At 49.0% G+C, this 24,906-nt stretch overlaps 2 protein-coding genes and 1 pseudogene across 2 annotated transcripts; 1 reads left to right on the forward strand and 2 right to left on the reverse strand.

Annotated features, from left to right (window-relative positions):
• The first annotated feature begins 2,635 nt into the window (after positions 1-2,635).
• LOC136528041 (uncharacterized) lies at positions 2,636-4,791 on the forward strand. Its single transcript, XM_066520938.1, has one exon. The coding sequence runs from the start codon at positions 2,636-2,638 to the stop codon at positions 4,322-4,324; it is 1,689 nt and encodes a 562-aa protein (XP_066377035.1). The 3' UTR covers positions 4,325-4,791.
• Positions 4,792-16,804: 12,013 nt separating this feature from the next.
• Positions 16,805-17,602, reverse strand: LOC136526573 (uncharacterized). Its single transcript, XM_066519200.1, has one exon. It carries the CDS (start codon positions 17,600-17,602, stop codon positions 16,805-16,807), a length of 798 nt encoding a protein of 265 aa, XP_066375297.1.
• Positions 17,603-22,457: 4,855 nt separating this feature from the next.
• LOC136529659 (uncharacterized) lies at positions 22,458-24,606 on the reverse strand (annotated as a pseudogene).
• Positions 24,607-24,906: the final 300 nt, after the last annotated feature.

A 24,906-nucleotide genomic window follows, 5' to 3' on the forward strand; every position in this document is an offset into this window, starting at 1 on the left:
GCAGGTACACATCTTTGCACTCAAATATTGCTTCAATTTGTTGTGCCCTGTGTTACTATTTTTTGTGTAATGGCGATGATAACCATGACCTCAAAACATACAGGCCCACCTTATCTCGGCTTGTTCACATTCGGTCCCAATTAGACCCTGTGACTCTGAATGCAAATTAGACCATGCTGCTTATGAAACCAGTAGCTGCTTATTACAGTCTATGTACTCCATATTCTAGATCTTTTCTGGACCTGCCTACGCGCGCGATGGCGCGCGCCTACACTAGTTGCTCATTATGGCCAATGAAGACCCATTACTATAAAGGCAGGATAAATCCCATTGTACCATGACTATAAATGTTAGAGAGTCCAGGAATATTCTGTAGTAGGCAAATGATACTCTCAGGATCGGTAAAAGGCTCTACCTTTTGTAGGGATGAAAACGGATCGGATACGGATGGATATCACCGATATTATATTTGTTTTTATATTTCTGTCCGGATTCGGATTCGAATACGGATAGTGTCAACTATATCGGATAGGATACGATTGGATATCGACATCATAAATATGCGATTTGAGTATTCGGATACGGATACGGATACGGTATCGGATGTTGGATATCCGGACTCGGATACGGACAGATCTCAACCCCTCTAAACGGATTCGGTTTTGAATACGGTCGGAAAATATCCGTACCGTTTTCATCCCTACCTTTTGTAAAAGGGATTGGGAACCTCGATCCAATATAAAGCCTCGGTCTCACTGTTACAATATATTTCATAATGTATCTAGCGATACTAATTTGATGGTGCTATTTTCTATTAATTTGATTAAATTTATAATAATTTAACTTAGAATAACTCTATACATTGATTTTGTTGAGATGAAGTGACTGCCTCGTTAATACAGAGTATCTCCTTTATAGGTGTAGCTGTTTCGGTATGCAATACCGGAGCGACTAGCGCCCAGACGTCCAGCGCGAGGACGCATCCGGACGCCTGCACAACCTACCCCCATGCGCTGATTTTATTCCCGCCCTGCACGTGCACCCATTCTGTCACAGCGCCCACGCATCCACACGACTCGCCTCGCACGCATAGCCCGCCCTGTCCGCCTCGATTCGAGGCCGTTTGCCCCGTCCCGCACACGCACCCCGCCCCTGTCATGCCTCGATCGGCTACCCCCAATGCGCCCTGTCCGCAGGACACCGGCGCGCCGCACACCCCGTCTGCCGACCCCAAGCTCGCCGTGCCCCCATCATTACCCAGCGCCCATGCCGTGCCACCATCACTCCCCGCGCCCCTTCGCTCTCCGGACAACATAAAACACGTGCAACATGAAACACTTAAATGCAATATCCATATGAAACGGATGAAACATCTAGAACATACACTTGCAACATAAGTGTGAAACATATGTAATATCAGATAAAAACACTTGTAACTTGCAATATGAAAACACTTACTGCAACATAAGACTGAAACAACTGAAACATATTGTTGCAACATATGTGTAAAACATATGCAACATCTAGATCGGAACGCTTGCAACATGCGTCTAGAACAGATGAAACATTTTGAACAACACCTCTGAAACACTTGCAACATGCCTCTGAAACACTTGCAACATGTGCAACATCCCCGATCTACTTTTGTAATATCCATATGAAACAATTGCAACATACATCTCAAAACGTTTGAAATACTTGAAACATACGCTTGCAATATGCGCTTTCATCGCAACATCTCATTGTTGAGGTCATGCTTCACGGCGGCCACGACCTTCTAGTGGGGAACGCTGGCTACGGTGACACCCCAGCAACACCCCGGCGCACATGGGGGACAGGACACGGCGCGTAGCAGCGGGGGCGCTGCGCGCAGAGAGGTGGAGCGGGCGCAGCAGGGGATGGAGCGTGGCGTGGCGTGGGATGGGAGCGCGGCGCGGGATAGGAGAGCCATGTGGCGTGAGATAGGGTGCACGGTGGGGAAAATGGCAGCAGCCGAACAGCGAGCACACACGCAGCCGCACACGATAGACGAGCATGAGAGTGAAAGATATTTTTGAGAGAGATATAGGGAGACGCAAACAAACATGGCTGTTGGGCCGCGCTGGCCAATAAAACGGCGCGCCCGCTCGTAAGCATTATCGATGCAATACCCCTCATTGAGGACGTGAGGTAGTGAGGTCTTGTCGGCGCCAAACTGCCAGCAGTGTCAGTCAACACTCAACACACTCCAGTCCTCATCAACGCGTCGCTGTTTCAGAGACGCGCACTGCCGCGGGCCCCGCCAGGTCAAAGTCAAAAAAAAAAAAAGTAACGCGTTGGTGGTGTTTAAAGGCCTTTTGGCACGAGTCATTCAAAACGACTTCATCGGTGTAGTCAAAGCCAGTGAAGTCAGAAAAAACTAGTTTTTTCTGGCTTACAATTCATTTTAATCCTGATTTAGAAAACAACTTCACGCTATAGTGTCTCAATTTACATAAAATAAATAAAGCCGAAGCCAATATAAGTCGTGCCAAAGAGGCCCTGACATTACATGACCCTCTAATGCTTGCAGCTGTATATGGGCTCCGGCCGGGCGGGCCCGGTGCACATGGGTTGCAAGTTTGCAACTAGCTAGCGAGCTCACCGTGCCGGCAGCATGGCGGCTGTTTGGCGGGGAGCATGGAGGTGGACCGTCGCATCCACCAACCGAGGCGGCGGTGGCGGCGGCGACGACGATCCTGTGCATCCACCACCGCAACCTGCTCTGCTTGATCACAGTTACGACGTCAACTGTGGAGCCAGCAGCACCGCTTCAGGTACCACCCTGTCCAACACTGCCACCACCTACGCCACCAGCACCGCTGCGTCCCTTCCGTTCCCATTCACCGCCGCCGCCGGGGGCGTCACGGGCGAAGAGAAGGCGGCGATGCGGGAGCACATCAGGGACCTCATCATCCATGGATCCCGTGGTGGATGTGGAGCGGCTACGACCACTATCGGCAACGGCGGCGGCGGCAGCAGCAGCGCACTGGGCGAGTGGCTTTCAGAGCTGCAGGTCAGCTGGGTTCTGCACCTCGCCCAGCTGGACGCCGCGTCCGCGGGGAGGACCTTCGTGTCGCGGCGACTCCAGCACACCGCACGCAGCTGGGTCCTCGCTCTCCACGCCGTCAGCAGGTCCGTCGCTAGCTTTACTGGATGGTGTAGTAGCCAGGAGCTGCAGCAGGAGGAAGAAGCTCTGCTCTGGCCACCAACTTCAGAATTGGTAGGATTTGTCGCTGCAACCTTCTTGCTCATGCTCCCTTTCGTCGACGCCGTCGTTGCACTCGACGACGTCATTAGCCCTGCTAGCAGTAGCATTAGCAGCGACGACCATGGACATGGTGGTGTCGTTTCTGGCAAGAAGGGTGCAGTGGCATCAGCTCACAAGTTCAGGACACTGATAGATGTCCGTGACGCTCTCTCTGGGGTCTCGGAACAGGTCCAGCTCTGGCACTCGTGTCTCAGTTCCTCCTGTTCGTCATCAACCGACGCAGAAGCTACGAGGATAAGCGCGGAGATGAGAAGGCTGCTGTTGGCGAAGCTGGACAAGGTGGACGAGGCCATGAGGAACACGAGAGACTGCATCAGGACACAGTTCATGTCCTTGACGACGGACGGCCATGGCCATGACCATACAGCGTCAGGACTGCATCCATCACCTGACATTCATGTTGCCACTCAGTTCGCAGTGAGCTACATCATTGTGCTGTCGACTAGTTACAGCTACAACCGTTCATCAGTGGATCCTGCTACTGCATATGAAGCATGTCTGTCTCTCGGTGAGAATAGTACCGGTTCTTCCACCAACCTTTACATCGTGATCATCCGTTCCCTAGAAGAAAGCCTCACCAGGGTGTCGCAGTTATTCGCGGATCAGAGCCTCAGGTTCCTATTCCTGGCCAACAACTTCTACTTCCTGTGGCACCAACTGCTATCTCAAAATCTGCTTTCGGATGTCCCAACGGATGCCCTGGCTCGCAAGATTGACAGTTACATAAACAGTTACCTGCAAGTATCCTGGACGCCGGTGTTGAAGCCCTTGCACAGTCATTCACCTTGTTGCTTTTTCTTCACGAGATACTCAGCTCAGCGTAAGTTCTTGTCGGAGTTTGAGAAGACCTACACTGCGCAGAAACTCTGGAAGGTTCCAGACCCAGAGCTGAGGAAAGTGCTGCGGACAGCCATCGTTGACAAAGTCATTTCGGCCTTCACAAAGTTCTTGGAGGATGGTGGCATCAGCGCTTCAAGAGTCATCGTCAGTCCCGAGAGTTTGCAGGAGATGTTGGAAGAGTTATTTGAAGGATAAATAACCGGTGCACCACAAGTTACCAACATTCAGTTAGTATTGCTTCCATCTATGTTCATCGTTTCATTCTGGTTTTAAATGAGAAATGATCTTCAAACGACTTGACTTATGGATCGAGCTATCGACTACAGTTAAGGTGAAGTACTACAAGTAATAAGTCTGTTTTGGCTGCTGAACCTGTAACTTCGTCAAATTTGTAGTTGAGGTATTAAGTCCAATTAATGCAGATCTCGCTCTCTATATGCAAAAACTGCAGTTAGACAGGAGTAGGATTCTTGCTCATTCTTATTTTGGCAATTAGCCCCTGTACTTGCTACTACCGCCGCTAATGTGTAGTTTGTTCCTATTTTCGTGTCGAATGTGGAGCAACCATTCCCTGGAGTAGTGTAATTTGCAATCCACATGGAAGGACTGTACCAAAACAATGTCAGCTTGTAAATTGCAATGCTCTGTAATATTTAGCTGCAAGTGAAGAAGTCTAAAGCTATGCTTGGTTTAGGATTTTAGGTCCTTGTTTGGCACAGCTGAAACTTATGCAGAAGTCTCTGCTTCATGAAAAAATTGAGCGGCTGTCTAGTCATTTTAATTTGTGGACCGGGTAGATGCTGAATCAAGTCGTAAAATTGTGAAATGTGTCTAGAATGGCCTGAGGTCCATGCAACTTGTCTAATCAACTAGTCTTTCTCCATGTTCGTAAATTGTGACACTATTTTTGACATTTTGATATATCTACATTTGGGGATATGATTAAGTTTAGGCAAAGGTAATTATGCCAACAATAATTTATTTGACTAGATTAATTATATATAAGAAAATTAAGAACATCGTACCCACCGATACTGACATGGAATGAAATGACAATCCCTCTTCCATTGAAAGCGGTCTGAAACTTATAACAAATGATAATGCTCCTATCAGGATGTCCATCCGGACGGACAGGACAGACCCGCCTCGCGCCGCGCGTCCCTACGCCTTTCGCCTCACGCCGTGCGCTCCTGCACCTCGCGCTTCGCACTTTCCTAAAAAAATATCGCGCCTCGCACGGTCACACTAGACCCGCCTCGCACCGCGCACCCCGTCCGTGCCTTGCGCCACGTCAACTAGCCTCCATTGGACGGCAGCATGTAGATGAGCACATGTTGCAACCGTATGTTTCATGCGTTTCATGTGTATGTTGCATATGTTTTATCTGGATGTTGCAAAAGTATATCTGGTATTGCATATGTTGCAATGGTTATACATGTATCTTGCAAGTGTATGTTTCAAATGTTTCATCTGTATGTTGCAAGTGTTTTATCTGGATATTGCATATGTTTTATTGGCTATACATGTATGTCACAAGTGTGCGTTCCAAATATTTCACCTGTTTTAGACCTATGTTGCAAGTGTTTCATCTGGATGTTGCATATGTTTCAAACATATGTTGCAAGCGTCTATTCAAAATGTTTCATCAGTTTCAGACATATGTTGCAAATGTGTTTAAGGATGTTGTAGTTGCTATATATATGTTGCAAACGTATGCTTGTAAATGTTCACATGTTTCAGACGTATGTTGTAGAAGTGCTTTCATGTTGCAACATTAACAGGCGTAGAGAAAGCGGGTGCATGCAGATGTGGTCCCCGTGGGCGTAGCGGTCCCCACCTGCATACGCATCAGCAGGCACGAGGCGCTCAACTGCATGCGTACGCGCACTAGCATGCAGGGGCGGGTGTGCAGGCGCAACAATTGCATGCGGGACGTGTAGGCGCAGAGTTGCATGCGAGCTGCAGTTGCATTGGGGGCAGGCTTAGCAGCATACGTGGCACGCGGGACGAGCGCAGCAGGCGGGCGCGGGTGTCCGGACGTTAGCCACCCCGTATAACCAAACAAACTTTGTTTTTTTATTGAGCAAAAGAGTCGGCCATCATTATATATCAGCATAAGAAGTACAAACTCCATAAGGAGGCGAAACAAACCAAACATATCTTCCTACCAAAAAATTAATATAGCTCCTAGCTAAACAATGAGCATTAAAATTGGAGCTTCTTGACGAAATCCACTCTTGTGAATCCATCCTTCCTGCTCTTGATCTTGTGAATGATAGGGCCATGCGTCCCAAAACCTTGTCCATGGATGTTTCTTACTGTGTTGACCCAGTCACTCGCCACCCGGAAAAGTTTGGAGACCATGGTCACTGGCCAAAGCAAACTTCGTGACAGGCGCACCAGGCGGGACGGGCGCACCAGGCGGCTGCGCGAGTGTCCGAACGTCCGGACGCTGGCCACCGTGTCTAACCAAACAAACTTTGTGAAACTGCTAATGTATAAAGTTGAAAGACTCCGAGGGCTCATCACTAAGGCCTCAAAACACATTAATCTGCGTGCAAGGTGCCGGATCACCATGCTGTTGTATTGGACAGAAGACCCCATCAGGTTTCGCGGGCCTTAATCTGCCTGCAAAGTGCCGGACAGCGCTTAAATCTCAAGGTTTCCGAGCGAAGCCACACAGGTGAAACGAGCGAAGCCACACATATTGGACTCCGAGTACTTATGTTTTGGACCGTGCCAAATTTCACTTTTTTTTTTTTTGCAAATACTCCCTTTGTCCCAAAATAGAAGTCGTTTTCACTTTTCGAGAAGCCAGTTTTTTTAACTTTGACCAATTATATATAAAAGAATATTAATATTTATAATACATAATTAGTATCATTAGATAGATCGTTGAATATACTTTCATAATAAATTTATTTAGAGATATAAATATTGCACGTATTTTCTATAAACCTAGTTAAAGTTAAAAAAGTTTGACCTACACGTATCTCGTAACGACTTCTATTATGGGACGAAGGGAGTATATATATATATATATACACAAAATAACTCTATCCCGCCCGCCGCCCTCCAGCTTGCACCCCTCCGTGCCGGTTAAGCCATCCTCAGTTGCTCAACCACATGTCGTGAAATTAACAAGATGAAGTGGAATAGTAGCTAAACTACATAGGATTTTTTTAATAATATTATTTAAATAGAAAATTGCAAAACTAGAAAGCAAATTATAAACATCGTAGATCTAGACAATCGGTTTGTTGCTCGAAAAAAAAAATCTAGACAATCGGTTTTTGGCACCAGCTGACGGGTGAGTTATCGACCCTCCAGAGTCCAATATGTGTATGCCGGCCTTCCAATTGTCGATCGAAGACTGCACGTTCCAATGGCCGATGAGAAGACTCAACGTCTGCTGGCCCTATAACTTGCCGACAGGATTTATTGGCATCCTAATTGCTGGTTAGATTTGTTCCTTTAACCTCTCAACATTTTCCTGATCAAAATGAAAGAATTTGGGACCTCTAAAAATCATGTGATTTTTAAGTAGATAATAAAAATTAAGCACGATCAATTTTTCTTAGATCACTACTATAAAAAAAAATCAGCGATGCTCGTTTTTATTCCAAAGAGGGGCTCTATCAAGAATCATCTCTATAAATAGTTTTTTTATATATTTCTAGAAGCAGTTGATTCCTTTAGGCGCATTTAGAAATGTACTCTATTTGTAGGTTGCAAAATTCACCCATCTTTAGAAGTCGATTTCTAAAGGCTCCTGACAATATGGCCCTCCTTTAAAAATAATTGGAACATAAAAAAAACTTTAACTCATGTCCGATGAAGATAAACTTTGCATTAAATTTGTAGGTGATATTTTTTATTTAAGGGTCAAACAAAATATAGGAAAAAGTCTACATAAGCCCCTCAGCTTTAGCGCTGTGGCTACTTCACCACCCCTAAACTTCAAATCCGTCTAACAAGCATATTAAAGTTTCCTAAACTGTTTAATTAACTCCCTGGAGTGGTTTTGGCAGCTGCTTTGCCTATGTGGCACTACAATGTGGCAGCCCAAGACTCGTTGGCAGTGGGCCCAGCTATCAAACCCCTTCGCCATAGATCCGCGCGCCTGTGACGACTCACGCTCAACCACAGTGTCATCAGGGTCGGAGTCTGGTGGCTCTGGGGCGGGGACTAGCCTGGTCACGTCTGTCCATGACACACGCCTCGGCCTGGCTGCGCTGTTGTGGTCGGGCGCCGCGCTTGGGCTCAGCCTCCGCGCCATGCTCTATGGCCCCACGCCGTCCCCCTCGGCGTCCGACTATGGCGACGACGAGGTCGAGTATGAGGGCAAGGGAGATGACGAGGAGAAGGCGACGGTCGCCATGCGCATGTCACCGTGGTTGCTGTGGAGGCGGCATGGGTCCAAGCGCTTCCACGTGCGGGACTGCCACATGGACCTGACCTAGGACCTCTCCCGCGCGCGCTTCCCATCCTCGGGCTCCCAGAGACCTCTCGTTAGGTACTTCGTCGCCGTCATGGTGGACGGTGAGATGGAGGTCGTCCGGGGACAGGGCGGAGGAGGCCTATAGGAAGACCAAGGCTCACCGCCCACCTAGACCTTGCCCTGTCCTCGTCTCGCGCCACGAGCATGTGTCCATGCGCAATGGGGAAGGCGGCCGCAGCCACCGGATATGCGTCGTCGTGCACGGCAAGGAGCAGGAGATCTCGGTGGATCTAGTCTCGCGCGCCTAGGGCCATGGGCACTTCCACCGCCGCCGCAGTGCCTGCCACCAACGGTGCCGCATCACCTCCTCTGCGGCGGCCGCGGAGGACACGCCCACGGTGGGCACACGGCCCAGGCGGAGCAGCAGCACCGACCATGCTCGCGCACCTGGATCACCTCCCCTTTCTATGACGCATGGGCCCGAGCGCCAACATGTCAATGTGAGCTAGTTTGGACTATCACGTCGGCAAAACCAGGAGCCAAAACCACTAGAAGGAGTTAGATGTCTGGTTTAGAGAAGTTTACGGTGTCGAATACATGGTTTCATAGTTCGAGGGTAAAGTAGACACATGAGCAAAGGTCAGGGGATTACGTAGACTTTTTCCAAAAAAACATTTAAAGTTCTCAGACTTTGAAATACATTTTTTTCAAACCACCTTGCATGGAGAGACACTTTGACCAAAGCTGTAGTGTTTGGCGTGATTTGAATCTTTGCGGTTCAAACTTTTTCCATTCGAAATCATCTAGGGGCCGAAATAATCAATACTTTATGTGATCTAAAACAATCTTGTCTTTTCAAGGTATATATAATTTTGTCTTTTTTCTGAAACTCATCAAGGGATCAGAAATGCTGAGGAACTTTGTTAGCAGGAGAAAACCAAACCACATAAAAAACAATAGAATTGCTGAGGAATTTTAAGTATTGATGGCTAAAGTTTTGAAAAGGTTTGATTTAGGCCAAATCTAGATGAGGTCAGGCCGTCAGTTTCAACTATCAACACCGCGTCATAAAAATCATGAAATTTCAGCTACATCCTACACGGCTACCCTGGTACAGGTCAAAGTCAAGGGACACCTTTGTGGACTCGTCATGGACACTGGACACACGCTTTGTGGACTTTTGTTGAGGTTGATTCATTATTGAATTGATGATTGAAGCATAAAATAAAATTTCATTTGCATCGCTCTCTAGATTGATTGATTGATTCCATTCCAGTTCTAGCAGTGTGAGCCGCTCGCATGGCGGTGGCCTCAGCCTGGCCCTGGAGGAGAGCATGGATGAGACCGAGGGGCAGCAGCGGGCATGACGCCGACGACGGAGGCGGTTCGCTGCCGCCTACCGGTGGCGACAGCACCACTTCAGGTATACCACCTACACCGCCAGTACCACCACCACCACCACCGATTCAGGCGGAGAACCGGCCGCGGCCTCGTGATCTCCATCCGTTCACGGTGCCGGTCGTGGGAGAAAACACGGAGGAGCTGTATGTAGCCAAGGAGCTCGCGGAAGACGTGGCCAAGAAGCTCGAGCATATCAAGGGGCTGGTCGTGGAATTCAGTGGCGATGATAGCACCGCCGTGCAGACGTGGCTGTCGGAGCGGGACGTCGGCTGGGTTCTCCACCTCGCCGGAACACATGAATCTTCATGGAGCGTCGTTACCTCGCACGGCTTCCAATTTCTTGTAGAGACATGGATCGTAGCGCTACGCAAGATCGGTGAATCCATCCTGACAAGCCTTGATGGATGGTACAGCCAGAGCCAGAGCCAGAGGCAGGACCAGGATGAAGGAGCGAGAAAGCAGCCATCTCCTTCTGAATTTGCAGAACTTGTCCAAGCAACTGTGCTCAAGATGCTGCCTTTCGTTGACATTGCTGCTGCCGCAAAAACTACTGATAGGCCGGGGGCACTGGCACCAGCTGAGAAGCTCCAGGCACTAATAGACATGCATGACGCTCTTTCCATGGCCTCCCAACATATCCTGCCATTACAAGTAGAATCTACTGACGGTGCGATGGAAGATTTCTTGTCGGCAGACCTGACCAAGTTAGATGAGGCCATATGGGCTACAATTGTTGAGATCATGAATATTGTCATGGCCTGGACCTGGAAATGGTCGAACGACCGCGGTTCAAGTGACATTCACAAGGTCATGAAGTCCATAGTAAGCTACACCAAGGTGTTGTGGGCCAATTACGGTTCGGTGAATCTCATTCTAGATGATGCAGTTCTCCGCGGTGAGTTTGTGCCTGAGAATGAAAACGTGAGCCATGTCCTCAACCTCATCGTGGAGATGGTCTCTTCCACAACAACGTCATTCTGGACATCGTCGTCGTTCCTAGATGAGAGACTCAGGTTCCTATTCTTGATCAACAATTTCTACTACTTGTTGCAGCAGTTACGCACAATTAGGTGTTTGGGTTTCATTATGGAATCCCTCATCTGCAAAGTCGATAACTACATTGATAGTTATCTCCATGAGTCCTGGGCACCGGTGTTGAAATGCTTGCAGGATCCTGCTTTGCTTCACTAGATACCCGTCTCCTCTATCGAAGTTTGAGTCAAAATTTCAGAAGACCTATGCCACCCAAAAGCTCCGGAAGGTCCCAGACCCGAAGATGCGGAGAAGGCTGCGGAAAGCCGTCGTTGATAAAGTCATCCCAGTGTTTACACAATTCTTGGAGGATAACAGCATCGTCACCCCAGGATTCACTCCCAGGAAACTAGAGAAGATGCTAGGAGAGTTATTTGAAGGGTGATGAACTAGCGCACCATACAAGGCAAGTTGCCCTAAGTATAGTATTGTCAATACTGCTTCCATTTGCATTGAGTTCACTGTTATGCCTGGGTTTTGGAATAAAATGTTGTTGTTTCCATGGACTGGATCTCTCAAGCACGGTGTGAAGGATAGGGGGGGAAATAGCTAAAGCACCACAAGTTTGTTAGTAGTTCTCTTTGTTGTGCAATTGTTGAACATTTTCTGGGATGAAGTATACGGAACAGCAGTTTCGCAACAAAAAAAGAAAAATCAGGAACAGCAGAGAGCTGATCTGTACCTCCAGGCCCCTGCCTTGTAATAGTAGCAGCAGTGAATGAAATTCACTTGCTCTTCTTTCTTTGCAAAAAAGATCAGGCTGCCTGTCCTGGCCTCCGGGCTCCTAATTTCTCTGGACACTAGGAGTACCAGATGATACTATCCATGCAGTTTTAAAAGTGTTGCCGTATACATGCAGCAGTAGTAGAAGTTGTATCTCTGGTTGTTCTGATTTTACAAATGAGTTGTTTTGTTTGTTTTGCTTTTGCTTTTGCCCTCAGTCTTACTCTGTTCTGCACACCGGGAGAGGGGATGCATGTGAATTCTGCACTGCCAGAAAGGGGAATAGTTGTTGGTTACCTTAAGAAACATGATAAATTTGAGAGCCAAGTTACTCGATCACCCTCCGTGGACATGCACAGGGTCTCGCAATGTGTGAGCACGATCACGACAACAGAAGATGAGAGGAGGATGCCAAAGAATGGGTGAACGAACCAGGCTGTAAGAAGAAGTAACTGGGCCATGTGAAGGTGACTGGGCCGGAGTATCCCTGTAACGTGTGTGTGGGCTGTTTGTAAAGTTTTTTTTTTCTTTTTACGAAAAGGGGCCGTTGTAAACTTGCAATACAATTTGGATTCAAAGATCCTGAATGGCCTTCTCACGTTGTACCCTGTGCGGGAAGCCGGGAATCCGTGTGGTGCCTCCTCACGTCCAAACTAACTTCTGATTTCAACATAGGTCAAATAACCAAGTAATTTACGTGGGTTTTATGAACAAAATTTGAAAGTTAATTTTTTTTTGGTGTACGTATAAAGGTCACAATGTTACAGAAACATAATCTGAGGAATTCGCCTAGAATACTCTGCGTTAGGAACAAACACGCAAACGTTTGCAGATAAGGCAGAAGCCGACAATCTCGTCGCCGGCTGAATAAAGAACCCGGTCCTTTATAGATGGCTGTATCCATGATTCAATGGAAAAGGAGCAAGAAGGTGATGCCATGAGAGAAGTAGATTATTATATTTACATGAGGGAGGAATGCTTTGCACTGGCCAACAAAGGGAGCAGTTGGGAATGGCATCGAGTGCGCGTGCTAGTATAAAATGGCCATACATATTTATTATATTCATCGTGAGAGTCCGGTGGTCCGTTTAGCCATCTATGGCTCTTTTCGGTTGAGCTGGATTAAAGCCGGCGGATCGTTTTTGGCTGATTTATTGTGAGAGAAAAATACTGTTTCGACTAGAACGTGAACAGTGTTTTCTGAGGAGCAACCAGCTGGCTCTAGCCAGCCGAACGTAGTCTATATCTATATATGACCGTGAAAGAAGTCAATAAGTCAACACTCAACAGATATAGGCTCGAAATCGATTGGGGCATATTGCGCTCCGATCCCTAGCTCTCTCTGCAGATCGCAAGGTAGCTTATGTTAGCCCACAGAATTACCGGCTCAGGTGAGTGAACCACTCATCAGTCTTGTCGAGCACCCGCTAGTGTTGCCGAGCACCCACTAGCTAAGCCGACCACAAACAAGCGTTGTTCATCCCTACACACTATAGCTAGAGGTTGAGGAAGAGGAAGAACAGAGCATACACATACAGTACAAGACACCAGCGTTGGTCGAAGCCCTGTATGAGAGATGGCAAACCTGAACTCTCTTTACTAAGTTGCCGTGGTAGTCTATTTATACAACTCTATCTATCTAGCCCTAGGACAGCGCACATGCTGTAACAGTAACTAAATACCACAGCAGGACTAACTTCTGCGTTTGTCCCTGCACGTGGCTACAGTACCACAGCAGGGGCCTTTTCGACGCCGCCTTTCCTTACTGTGTGTTCACACAAGGAAGCAGTAGATTATTCTAATAATTCTTCCCCTAATCCTACTGCTATCCCTTGTACCCCTCCATGTCGATCATCTCCTTCAGCTCCGTGAGTCGAAGACGTCCGAGTGGCTTGGTGAGGACGTCCGCGAGTTGTCGACCAGTTTCGACGAACTCGATGACGATCTGCCCTCCATCGACACAGTCCCTGAGGAAGTAGAACTTCACGTCGATGTGTTTGCTCCGGTCGTGCATAACCGGATTCTTCGCGAGGGCAATGGCGGGCTGGTTGTCCACCATCAGTGCTGGTGGGTGAGCTTCCACGCCTGTCAGCTCGCCCAGCAGCCGGCGCAGCCACACAACTTGGCACGCCGCTGTGGCCGCCTCTACGTACTCTGCCTCGCACGTAGATAGCGCCACCACCTTCTGTTTTAGCGACAGCCATCAAATTGGAGCCGACCCGAGAAAGACGAGTACGCTAGAGGTGCTCTGTCGTCTGTCAATGTCCCCCCGCCATGTCTGCATCGCTGAACACAGTGAGCTGTAGCCTACTCCCACTGCTCTTTGGGAAGATGATCCCCTGATCTATCGTCTCCTTGACGTAGCGTAGTAGCCACTTCACCGCAGCCCAGTGATCCTCTCTGGGATCCTCCATGAAGCGACTGACGTAGCCCACGGCGAACGTAATGTCCGGTCTCGTGTGGACTAGGTAGCGCAGACCACTGACGATGCTTCGGTAGAGTGTTGCAACCACCTTCGCTGCAGTGCTGGCCTTTATCAGCTTCAGCCGCTCCTCCATAGGAGTCACGCATGGCTTGCACTCAACCATGCCGCTCCGCTTCAACAGCTTGAAGGCATATGCGCTCTGACCGAGGGTGAGTTCCTCCTTCCCCTATCTCACCTCGATGCCGAGGCAGTAGGAGAGTGCGCCGAGATCGCTCATTCGAAAACAAGCCGCCATCTCACGCTTGAAGCCGTTGATGTCCTCCGTGCGCGCACCGGTGATGATCAAGTCGTCCACATACACGTCGACGACGAGCTCCTCCTTCCCCCGTCGCCGTGTGTAGAGCACGTGCTCGGTTGCGCACCGTTGAAACCTAAGCTCGCCTAGCGTGGCATCAAGCTTGGTGTTCCATGCTTGTGGGGCCTACCGTAGCCCGTAGAGCGCCTTACGCAGTCGGAGCACCTTGTGCTCCTCTCCCTTGATGGTGAAACCTGGAGGTTGCCTGACGAAGACCATCTCCGTCAGCTCGCCATTGAGGAAGGCCGATTTAACGTCCAAGTGATGGATGCGCTAGTCCTTTGCTGCTACCAAGGCTAGTAGCAAACGGACCGACTCTATGCGCGCTACTGGCGTAAAGATCTCCTCGAAGTCTATGCCCTCGCACTGAACAAAGCCTTAGGCAACGAGGTGCGCCTTGTGCTTGACAATGGCACCGAGCTCCTCCCGCTTGACCTTGTACACCCACTTCAGGCTGATCGGACAGCATCCTGGAGGTGGATCGATGAGTTGCCAAGTCTCATTTTCCTCGATCGCCTTCATCTCCTCCAGCATCACCTATCGCCAGTTTCCGTCCCTCTCGGCCAGCGCAAACGTGGGTGGTTCCTCTGCACTGACGAGCAGCAGCTCTGCGTCATTGAGCAGCCAACCAGCCAGTCCTGAGGGTCCTGTGCTGCCGACGATGTCATTCAGCATGCGGAACCGCACCTCCTCACCTTCGTGGAAGGCATCCACGAACTCAGTGATGTCACAGGGAGTTGAGGCGAACTCGATCGGCGTCGATGGAGTTTCCTGTTCCGCCGGAGTGCTCAGCACCCTGGTTGTAGTGCTTGGTACTACTTCTGGACAGCTCGTCATAACTCCAGTAGTGCTCGGCACCACTGCAAGACGTCTTGGCTCCGCTATGGGAGTGCTCGACATTCGTCCTGGAGTGGTCGCTACCACTGTAGAACCTCCCGGCACCACTCCTGGCGTGCTCGGCATCCCTCTAGGAGTGCTCGGCACTCCTCCTGGAGTGCTCGGCATCCCTCCCGAAGTGCTCGGCACTGCCCTAGTAGTGCTCGGCTCTACCACTGGAGTGCTCGGCACTCCTCCCAGAGTGCTCAGCACCTCTTCCCTAGTGTCTCCACCACCGTGGATGACCAAGTGCTCGACGACGAAGGTGCTGGTGAAGCCGCCAGCTTCCCTCGTGCTCGAACTATTCCAGTGCCAAGCCGTCTTCTCATCGAACACGACGTCGCATGAGATAAGCACCTTGTCTCCGTGTGGGTCGTAGAGCCGGTATGCCTTGGTACCCTCCGCGTAGCCCAGGAACACCATCGGTGTGCTCCTGTCCTCTAGCTTGGTGAGGTTCGACTTTGTCTTCCTAACATGGTCGATACAGCCGAATGTTCGGAGGAAGGACACGTTCAGCTTGCGCCCATACCAAGCTTCGAACGACGTCTTGCCCGTCAGGGCCTTGGTTGGAGCGCGGTTGAGGATGAACACAGCCGTGGTCACTGCCTCACCCCAGAACCTTGTCGGCATGCCTTTGGCCTTCATCATGGATCGAGCCATGGCGACCATCGTCTGGTTCCGCCTCTCCACCACGCCATTCTGTTGTGGCGAGTACGGCACGGTGTGGTGTCACACCACACCCTGATCAGTGTAGTACGTAGCGAACTCCACCGAAGTGAATTCGCCGCCGCGATCAGTCCTCAGCACGCGGAGCTTCTTGCCGCTCTCGGCCTCCACGCGTGTCTTGAACTTCTTGATCACCGCCGCCGCTTCGTCCTTGCTCGTCAGGAGTTACAGCCACATGTAGCGACTGCAATTATCCACGAGCAGGAGGAAGTACCGCCGACCATCGTTTGTAGCAGGCGTGATCGGCCCACAGAGGTCGCCGTGGACGAGCTCGAGAGCGTTCTTCGCGCGATACTTGGCCGCCTTTGGGAATGGTAGCCTCCTCTGCTTCTCGGCCAGGCAGCTGTCACACAACTCGCCTCCGTGCTTGATATGGGGTAGCCCTTGGACCATCTTCTCTAGCTGTCCAAGCGCGTCAAAGCTGAGATGTCTAAACCGGGTATGCCACATCCACGGTTCCTCGGTGTGCCTTACCGTCAGGCACACTGGCTGCTCTACCTTCAGGTCGAGTAGGTAGAACCGGTTTAGGGACCTCTTCACCTTGGCGAGAAGTCGCTGCTCCCGGTCCCTGATCATAAGGACCCTGTCCTTGATCAGTACCTCGCTACCGCGCTCATCTAGCTGACTAATGCTGATGATGCTAGAACGTAGTTGCAGGATGTAATATACATCCGTTAGCGCGCGGTGCTCCCCGTTCTAGCACTCAAAGATGATGGTGCCGCGCTCTTGGATAGCCACCCTTGAGCCGTCACCAAACATCACCGTACCGGTAACATCGTCGTCGAGCTCAGAGAAGGATGCCCTAGAGCCTGTCATGTGGTTGCTGACACTAGAGTTCAGATACCACCACTGCTCCTGGTCGGCGCCCACACGTCCGAGGTGGACTTGGGCACACGGTTCGTCGAGCTTAACAGTCTTCAGGGCCTTCCTAGGTCCTTCCACCGTCGTTGCCTCTTCCTTCTCTTCGGTCTCGACGTCGTGCAGTGCACAGAACGTCGCCATCAGGATAGTGGCCTCATCATCATCATCAGCTTGCGCCAGATGAGCCTCGGCCTTCTTATCCTGTTTGTGATTTGGGCACTCCCATGTCCAATGGCCCATCTTCCCACAGTACCGATAGGCGTTGGGGTCAACTTGCTTTTTCTTCTCCGAAGAAGCCCTGCCGCGGCGCTTGCCATCGCCACCGCGGTTGGAGGTTGCCTTCCTAGAGTTTCTCCGAGCAGCCCACTCCTCCTCTTTCAGCAGCAGTTTACCGCTGTCCTTCGTTGTTGTTGCCTGCTCTAGGCGCTCGTCCACCGCCCGCAGACGGCCTGTCACATCCTCAATGGTGAGGGTGGACAAGTTCAGCATCGTCTCTATGAAGAGAGCGATCTGAATGTACTTTGCTGGCACGGAGTGGGGGTACTTAGAGACCGCCTCCTCTTCGTCGATGGTGACGCCATGGCTCTTCAGCTTGCTGATGAGCATCTGCAGGTGGAGGGAGAAGTCCTCCATGGTTTCACCATCCTTGAACTTGAGGTTGGTGTACTCTTGCTTCAGAAGCTAGGTCGTCGTCTTCTTTGGGCGGTCGGAACCGACGCGTATCGCCGCAATAGCCTCCCACGCCTCCTTAGCAGAGCTCTTCACCCCCAACGGCTCCCTGTACTCCACCGGTACAGCAGCAAGGATAGCCTCCAACGCTGATATGTCATCTTCCTCATTGTCGATGCCATTGTCAACAGCATTCCAGAGCCGTCGGGCTCTGAGCTTGACCTTCATGGTCACCGACCACTCTCCATAGTTGGTGCGAGTCAGCGTCAGCCAACTGGTGCCGCTGACCTCCCACACCGTGCGAACAACGACCTCCGGTCATGGTTGGGCAACCACAGCAGTACCACTGCTGTCGCCCATCTCCGAACCGCCCGTCATCGCCAGCGGTTAGTCTGACGACGACGCTTGTATGGCTCCGATACCACTTGTTAGTCCACAGGATCACCGGCTCAGGTGAGTGAACCCCTCACCAGTCTTGTCGAGCACCCGCTAGTGTTGCCGAGCACCCACTAGCTAAGCCAACCACGAACGAGCGTTGTCCGTCCCTACACACTATGGCTAGAGGTTAAAGAAGAGGGAGAATAGAGCATACACACACAGTACAAGACACCAACGTTGGTCGAAGCCCTATATGGGGGATGGTAAATCTAAACTCTCTTTACTGAGTTACCGTAGTAGTCTATTTATACAGCTCTATCTATCTAGTCCTAGTACAACGCACATGCTGTAACAGTAACTAGATTCTCTTTACTGAGTTGCCGTAGTAGTCTATTTATACAACTCTATCTATCTAGTCCTAGTATAACGCACATGCTGTAACAGTGACTAGATAACACAGCAGAACTAACTTCTGCGCATGTCCCTGCATGTGGCTACAGTGCGGCAGGTGAGCCGTTCGGCGCCTGCCACTGACGCGGCTACCGTACCACAGCAGGGGGCCTTTTCGACGTCGCTTTTCCTTGCTGTGTGTTCACACAAGAAAACAGTAGATTATTCTAACATCCTAGCAAGAGCAATAGCATGGAGACCACGGGCACGGACAGGGATGGTGGCCGCGGCGGGGCTTGGAGCAACCTCGGATTCAGCCCCTACAGCATCGGCAGCTCCTGGTCATCATCAGGTACCATAGTCACGACTGGCTACACATTTACCGGCTCTCACGTCTCCTCCATCTCTACGGAGGCGTCCATGGCCATGTACTTGCCCTTCGAGGCTTCGACTATTACCTGTGCCCGGAACAAATGGAGATGAAGAGGAAGCACATGAAAAGCATGGTCCAGGAATTCTTTGGTGCGCCACTTGCTCAAAGAAATTCCAAGACGAACTTGCTGAAAAGGAAGTTACTGGGTGCCCTATCGGTGAACCGGGGCATCCTGGAGAGGTAGCTCACGGAGCTGGGCGTCGACTGGGTTCTCCACCTAGCTGATGTCGCAGTGACGCTGGAGCATACTCTCCCTGCACAGAGCTGGATCCGGGCTCTCGCTGAAATCACGGAGAGCATCCGCCTGGCCTGGCGTCGGCGTCGCTCTTCCCGGATCGCGGCTCCCTGGGCCTGCCCAGCATCTCTGAGGACAAAGAAGACCCTGTGGCCGAGAGTGGGAGCAACGGGATCCATTCCAGTATGCACAGTTTATCCAAGAAACCATGTCGGAAATGCTCGCTTTTGTTGACGTCATAGTTGCTCCGAATGCTAAGGCCTCTATACAACAAATTGAAGTAGTTACTCTTATGAATCGGGGAGGGACGCAACAATACGGTAAGCTCAGTACCCTGCTGGGTGTGCACGATGCTCTGTCCAGGGCCTTAGCCAAGATCCAGTTGTCATTCCATTCGTCCTCCACTGCACAAGTTCAAAGGATACAGGGCAAGACAGTCCGCCTCTTGTCAGCTAGGGAGGCCAAGGTGGGTGAGGCCATATGGAGCATATTAGGACCCTTGTCATGTAGTCGATAGAGGACGACGGCGTCATCAACTATTCAGGTTCTCAAATCCTGCAAGGATCACCCGAGATTCACAAGGCCACTCGGACCATTACCAGGCACATCAGCTTCCTGCGCTCTCATTACTCGCCAGTGAATGCAGTTGTATCCGAGGCAGCTAGGCTTGGTAAGTATGTGCCACAGGCACAGATTGGAGACTTATTTCCTTTGAACAGCATGATCGTGGAGTTGGCGTCTTGTCTTGAAGAAAAGCTTGTCAACATATCAAAATCATTTCCAGATCAAGGCGTCGGGGTTTTATTCTTGCTCAACAACTCAGACTTCATACGGGAGAGGCTCCTGTTCTTATTCTTGCTCAACAACTCAGACTTCATACGTGGCAGCCCTCAAAAGTACTCTTCTCTCGACATCTATGTGGCGGCTCTCTTTGAGAAAATCGAGGGCTACATTGAGAGCTATCTACTAGTATCTTGGGCACCAGTATTGTCATGCTTGTTCAATCCTACACCTCTTTGCTTTGGAAAACATTATTCCCCACTGCCTAAGTTCGAGTCTGAATTTCAGAAAACATACACCACCCAAAAGCTGTGGAAGGTCCCAGATCCTGAACTCAGAAAAATGCTACGGGAAGCTATCATAGAGAAAATCATTCCAGTCTACAGAAAATACATAGAGGATAACAATGTTACCACTCCAAAATTTACTCCCCAGGAGCTAGAAGAGATGCTGCAAGAGCTATTTGAAGGCTGATGGACATATATAGTGCACCACCAAGAACAATCCATCGTAGGTTTTTGTCTCTGTTGGTTTTGGAATGAAATGCTGCTGCTTAAAATGACTTGTTGTCTGAAAGCTATTTCTGAAGCAGAGTAACAGCTGAAGCATTATCATACTTCACTTCGCTATTTATATATTTTATTTATGTTTGATAAAATAAATATGGAACAGCACTAAGCTCTTTGTACCTGCTGCCATTTGGGCCTGTAATAGCATTAGTGATAGTTATATGCTCTACTTCAGTTCAAACAAGGCAAGTTGCCATATGTGTAGTATTCCTTTGTTAATCCTGCATCCATTTGCATTGTGTTCGCTGTTATGCTTGGGTATCGGAATAAAATGTTGTTGTTTCCAAGGACTGCATCTCTGAAGCACGGTCTGAAGGACGGGGGAAAAAAGTTGAAGCACCACAAGTTTGTTAGTAGTTATCTTTGTTGTGTAATTGTCAAACATTTTCTGTGATGAAGTATACGGGACAGCAGTTTCGCAACAAAAAAAGAAAAATCAGGAACAGCAGAGAGCTGATCTGTACCTCCAGGCCCTTGCCTTGTAATAGTAGCAGCAGTGAATGAAATTCACTTGCTCTTCTTTCTTTGCAAAAAAGAAAAAAAAATCAGGCCGCCTGTCCAGTTGTCCTCGGCTCCAGGATCCTAATTTCTCTGGACACTAGGAGTACCAGCTGATATCATCCATGACCATGCAGTTTTAAAAGTGTTGCGGTATATATGCAGAGTAGTAGAAGTTGTAACTTTGGTCTCTCTGGTTTTGCAGTTGAGTTGTCTGTTCTGCCCTCAACCTTACTCTGTTCTGCTCTGTTATGCACACCAGGAGAGGAGATGCATGTGAATTCTGCACTGACAGAAAGGGGAATAGTTGTTGGTTATCTTATGAAACATGATAAATTTGAGAGCCAAGTTACTCGATCATCCTCCGTGTACGTGTACGTGTACATGGTCTGTCAATGTGTGAGCACTCCTGTACCCATTACGATAACAGAATACGATGCCAAGAATGGTTCAACGAACAAGGCTGCAAGAAGAAGCAAACGGCCCGAAGGTCCAATGTGGAGGTGACTGGGCCGGAGTGGCCCTGTAACGTATGTGTGGGCTGTTGTAAGCTCTTTTTATTTTCTTTTTGTGAAAAGGGCTATTGTAAACTCGATATACAACTTTTGGACTCAGTCACAATCAATGATGAGGAGTTGAGGACAGATATACAAAGTATTTGGAATATTTCTGTATAACGATGAATGCAAGTAATTTAGATTTTGAGTTACTTAGGGTAATTTTTAATAACAGTAGAGGTAGGCAATTTAGATATAAATTTAGGAGCTTTTTATAATGACATTTGCGGTAACTTATAAGAAGACTGGGGTGGTTTACTTTAGGTTACTTATGTGATGGTAGCGTTCAATAATTTAGATCAAGATGTAGGTATTATTTTACATTATTGTTACAGTGGGAAATATGGGTAACATTTTTTAAAAAAATATTACTGTTAATAATTGGAGGTCCCAACAGAGTCTCTACGTCAATCGTAAAAACACATCCTAGGAGTTCTAACACAAACTAGAACATCTAGCCATCAATTTGATAGACTAACAATCATGATAGTAATAGCCATCAAATCTATTATATTTTCTAAAAAGTCACCCACCACTGCCATTATAAAAGACAATGTAAAGTAACCACCAAAATTTACATTTGCATTGTTGTCATTATGAAATATAATCTAAAGTACCCCTAAATTTGCATTTAAGCTACCATCTGTTTGTTCAGGGATGAAAACAGGACGGTTTCTGTCCGTTTGTCCAAAGGGGTTTAGAGACCAAATGGATAGTACAACCAAATGGATAGTACATATATGAATCTGAGAGGTTCACTAAATGGAGATAGTTCGTATCTAATCTGGGTATTTAATATTGCACAACAGATCTGAATCTGGATACTCAAAATTAGATATGTGATACGGATATGTAGCTTAATATCTGTTGACCATGCTATCTGTTCATATCTGTATCTAGTACATTTGATAGAAATCCTTGTCCAAATCTAAATATGAGTAAAACATAATTTTCTATATTTGCATCCGTGTATGTATCCATTCACATCTGATCTGTTTTTGTCCTTAGATATAACCGTCAGTAAATCATCACCACATGGATATTTTGGTTTCCAGTAGTGCAAGTTGAATGGCCAATTTTGCCAAATAAGAATCCTACTCTTATTGTCTTACTGAGCAAGACCTACATTAGCATGAAACTAAGACTTCACAATTACTGATCCGAGGAAGTGCAACAGCTTTACATTAGTGGTTGAACCTTTCATCGGCTTTACATAGTGTCCCAGAAGTCAGGTACTTCGATGCAATATATCATTTCATTTAAAACCGGAAATGAAACAATATAATGAGAACATAGTGATGGAAGCAGGACAAATAATAACTAAAGGTATGATAAGTTGTCTTTTTGCATTGTGGCGCACCAGTTTATCCTTCGAATAACTCTTCCAACATCTGCTCGAGTTTCTTCGTAGTGGACCCTGAGGCGCTGATCCCTTTATCCTCCAGGAACATTGTGACAGATGAAATGACTCTCTCAATGATGGATGTGCGCAGCTCTTCCCTCAGTTCTGGGTCTGGAACCTTCCAGAGCTTTTGTGCGGTGTAGGTCTTATCAAATTTGGTCTCGAACTTATGCTGCGCTGAGTACCTCGTGAAGCAACAAGGTGAGTAGTCATTGTGTAAGGGTTTTAGCACAGGCGTCCAAGAAACTCGCAGATAACTATCTATGTAGCCGTCGATCTTGCGAGTTAGGGCATACATGGGGACATCCAAAATCCGATTCGTGCGAAGTTGTTTCCTCACGAAGTAGAGATTGTTGAGCAAGAACAAGAACCTGAGGCTCTGATCTGGGAATGACCGTGACACTTTGGCGAGCTGTTCTTCTAGGTAACGAATCATCAGTATGATCAAGATGGAAGAGCTGGTATGCTCATCGCCTCGGACGACGACATCCTTACCACGACGAAACCACTCTTCGTGTACATGTACATTAGGAGGATCCACTGACCGGTCATAGGTGGTCGATAGCACAACGATGTAGCCTACTATGGACCGAGTGGCCTTGTGAATGCCAAGTGACGATGGATCGAGCCATGATACATCCCATGTAGTGCCGTGGTTGTGCGTCAAGGACATGAACTGAGTTCTGATATGGTCTCTTGTCTCCCGTATGGCCACATCCAGCTTGTCCAGTTTTGCTAACAGAAGGCTGCTCATCTCGCCGCTTATCCTTGTGGCTTCTGCATCACGGGAGTAACAGAACCATAAGTTCCAGAGCTGGACCTGTTCTGAGATCCCAGAGAGAGCTTCACGGACGTCTGTCAGTGTCTGGAACGTACTTGTGAGCCGATGCCACTGCACCACCCTTACCGCCATGGTCGTCACCGCAAGCCGGATTAGCGACCTCCAGTGCAACAACGACGTCGACGAAAGGGAGCATCTGCAAGAAGGTTGCTGCGACGAACCCTACCAACTCCGAAGTGGGTGGCCAGAGTACAGCAACTGCTTCATCTTCCTCCTGGTCCTGGCTACTACACCATCCGTTGAAGCTGACTATGGAGCTGTTGATCGCGTGCAGAGCCAGGATCCAGCTGCGCGCGGTGTACTGGAGCAGCCGCGAGACGAAGGCCTTCCCTGCAGACGCGTCCAGCTGGGTGAGGTGGAGAACCCAGCTGACCTGCAGCTCCGACAGCCACCTGCCCAGGGCATCGCTAGTTGCTGCACCACGGAATTCGTGGATCAGGTCCTTGATGTGCTCGCGCATCTTCATCTTCTCTTGATTATTGTCCGTTACACCCTCGCCGCCGGCGGTGGCGCCTGGAAGTGCAACTGGAAGGGACGCGGTGGTGCTAGCTGTGTAGGTGTTGGACATGGTTGTAGTGGTACCTGAAGCAGTGGTGCTGATGCCACAGTTGTTGTAGCTGTGATAATCAGCCAGATTATGTTGTGTTGGTCTCTCATTCGGCCGGAAAATTGGCTGCACAAGATCGCTGTGTCGCTTGGTGGATGAGGAGACTCTCCGCCTCCATGCTCCCCACCAGGCAGACGCCATGGCATCACAGCTCTAGCTAGCTAGGTGCAACCGTGCAAGTGCAATTGGTATGCTCCCCACGACGATGTGGAGTGATGGACGCAGCTGGCCGGAGTCGATCGCTGCAACAAAGGATATATTTCACATTGCCAACGCGTTCAAATGTCTAGACGTCTAGACCAGGATGGCTGTGTGTGGCTGTGGCTGTGCCCGTGCCCTTCTTCGCAACGGCAATGCAATGCTGACTTTGGCAACGATTGCCACATGGAATTACTTTTCCTTACTGTTTCGTGATTGGGTGATTGCTTGGAGGGAGATTAAGGCAACCCCAGGCTTAACTTCTTCAGCACACGAGATCTTTTACTTCCAGTGGCCACTATTATTCTGGGGGAAAATAGATGAATGGATTTTTTAATCCATGAATCTATGTTACCTCCTTAATTCTTGTTTAGTTCGAT

This window comes from Miscanthus floridulus, chromosome 19 (genome assembly GCF_019320115.1).
Source record: "Miscanthus floridulus cultivar M001 chromosome 19, ASM1932011v1, whole genome shotgun sequence".
Classification (NCBI taxonomy): Eukaryota; Viridiplantae; Streptophyta; class Magnoliopsida; order Poales; family Poaceae; genus Miscanthus; species Miscanthus floridulus.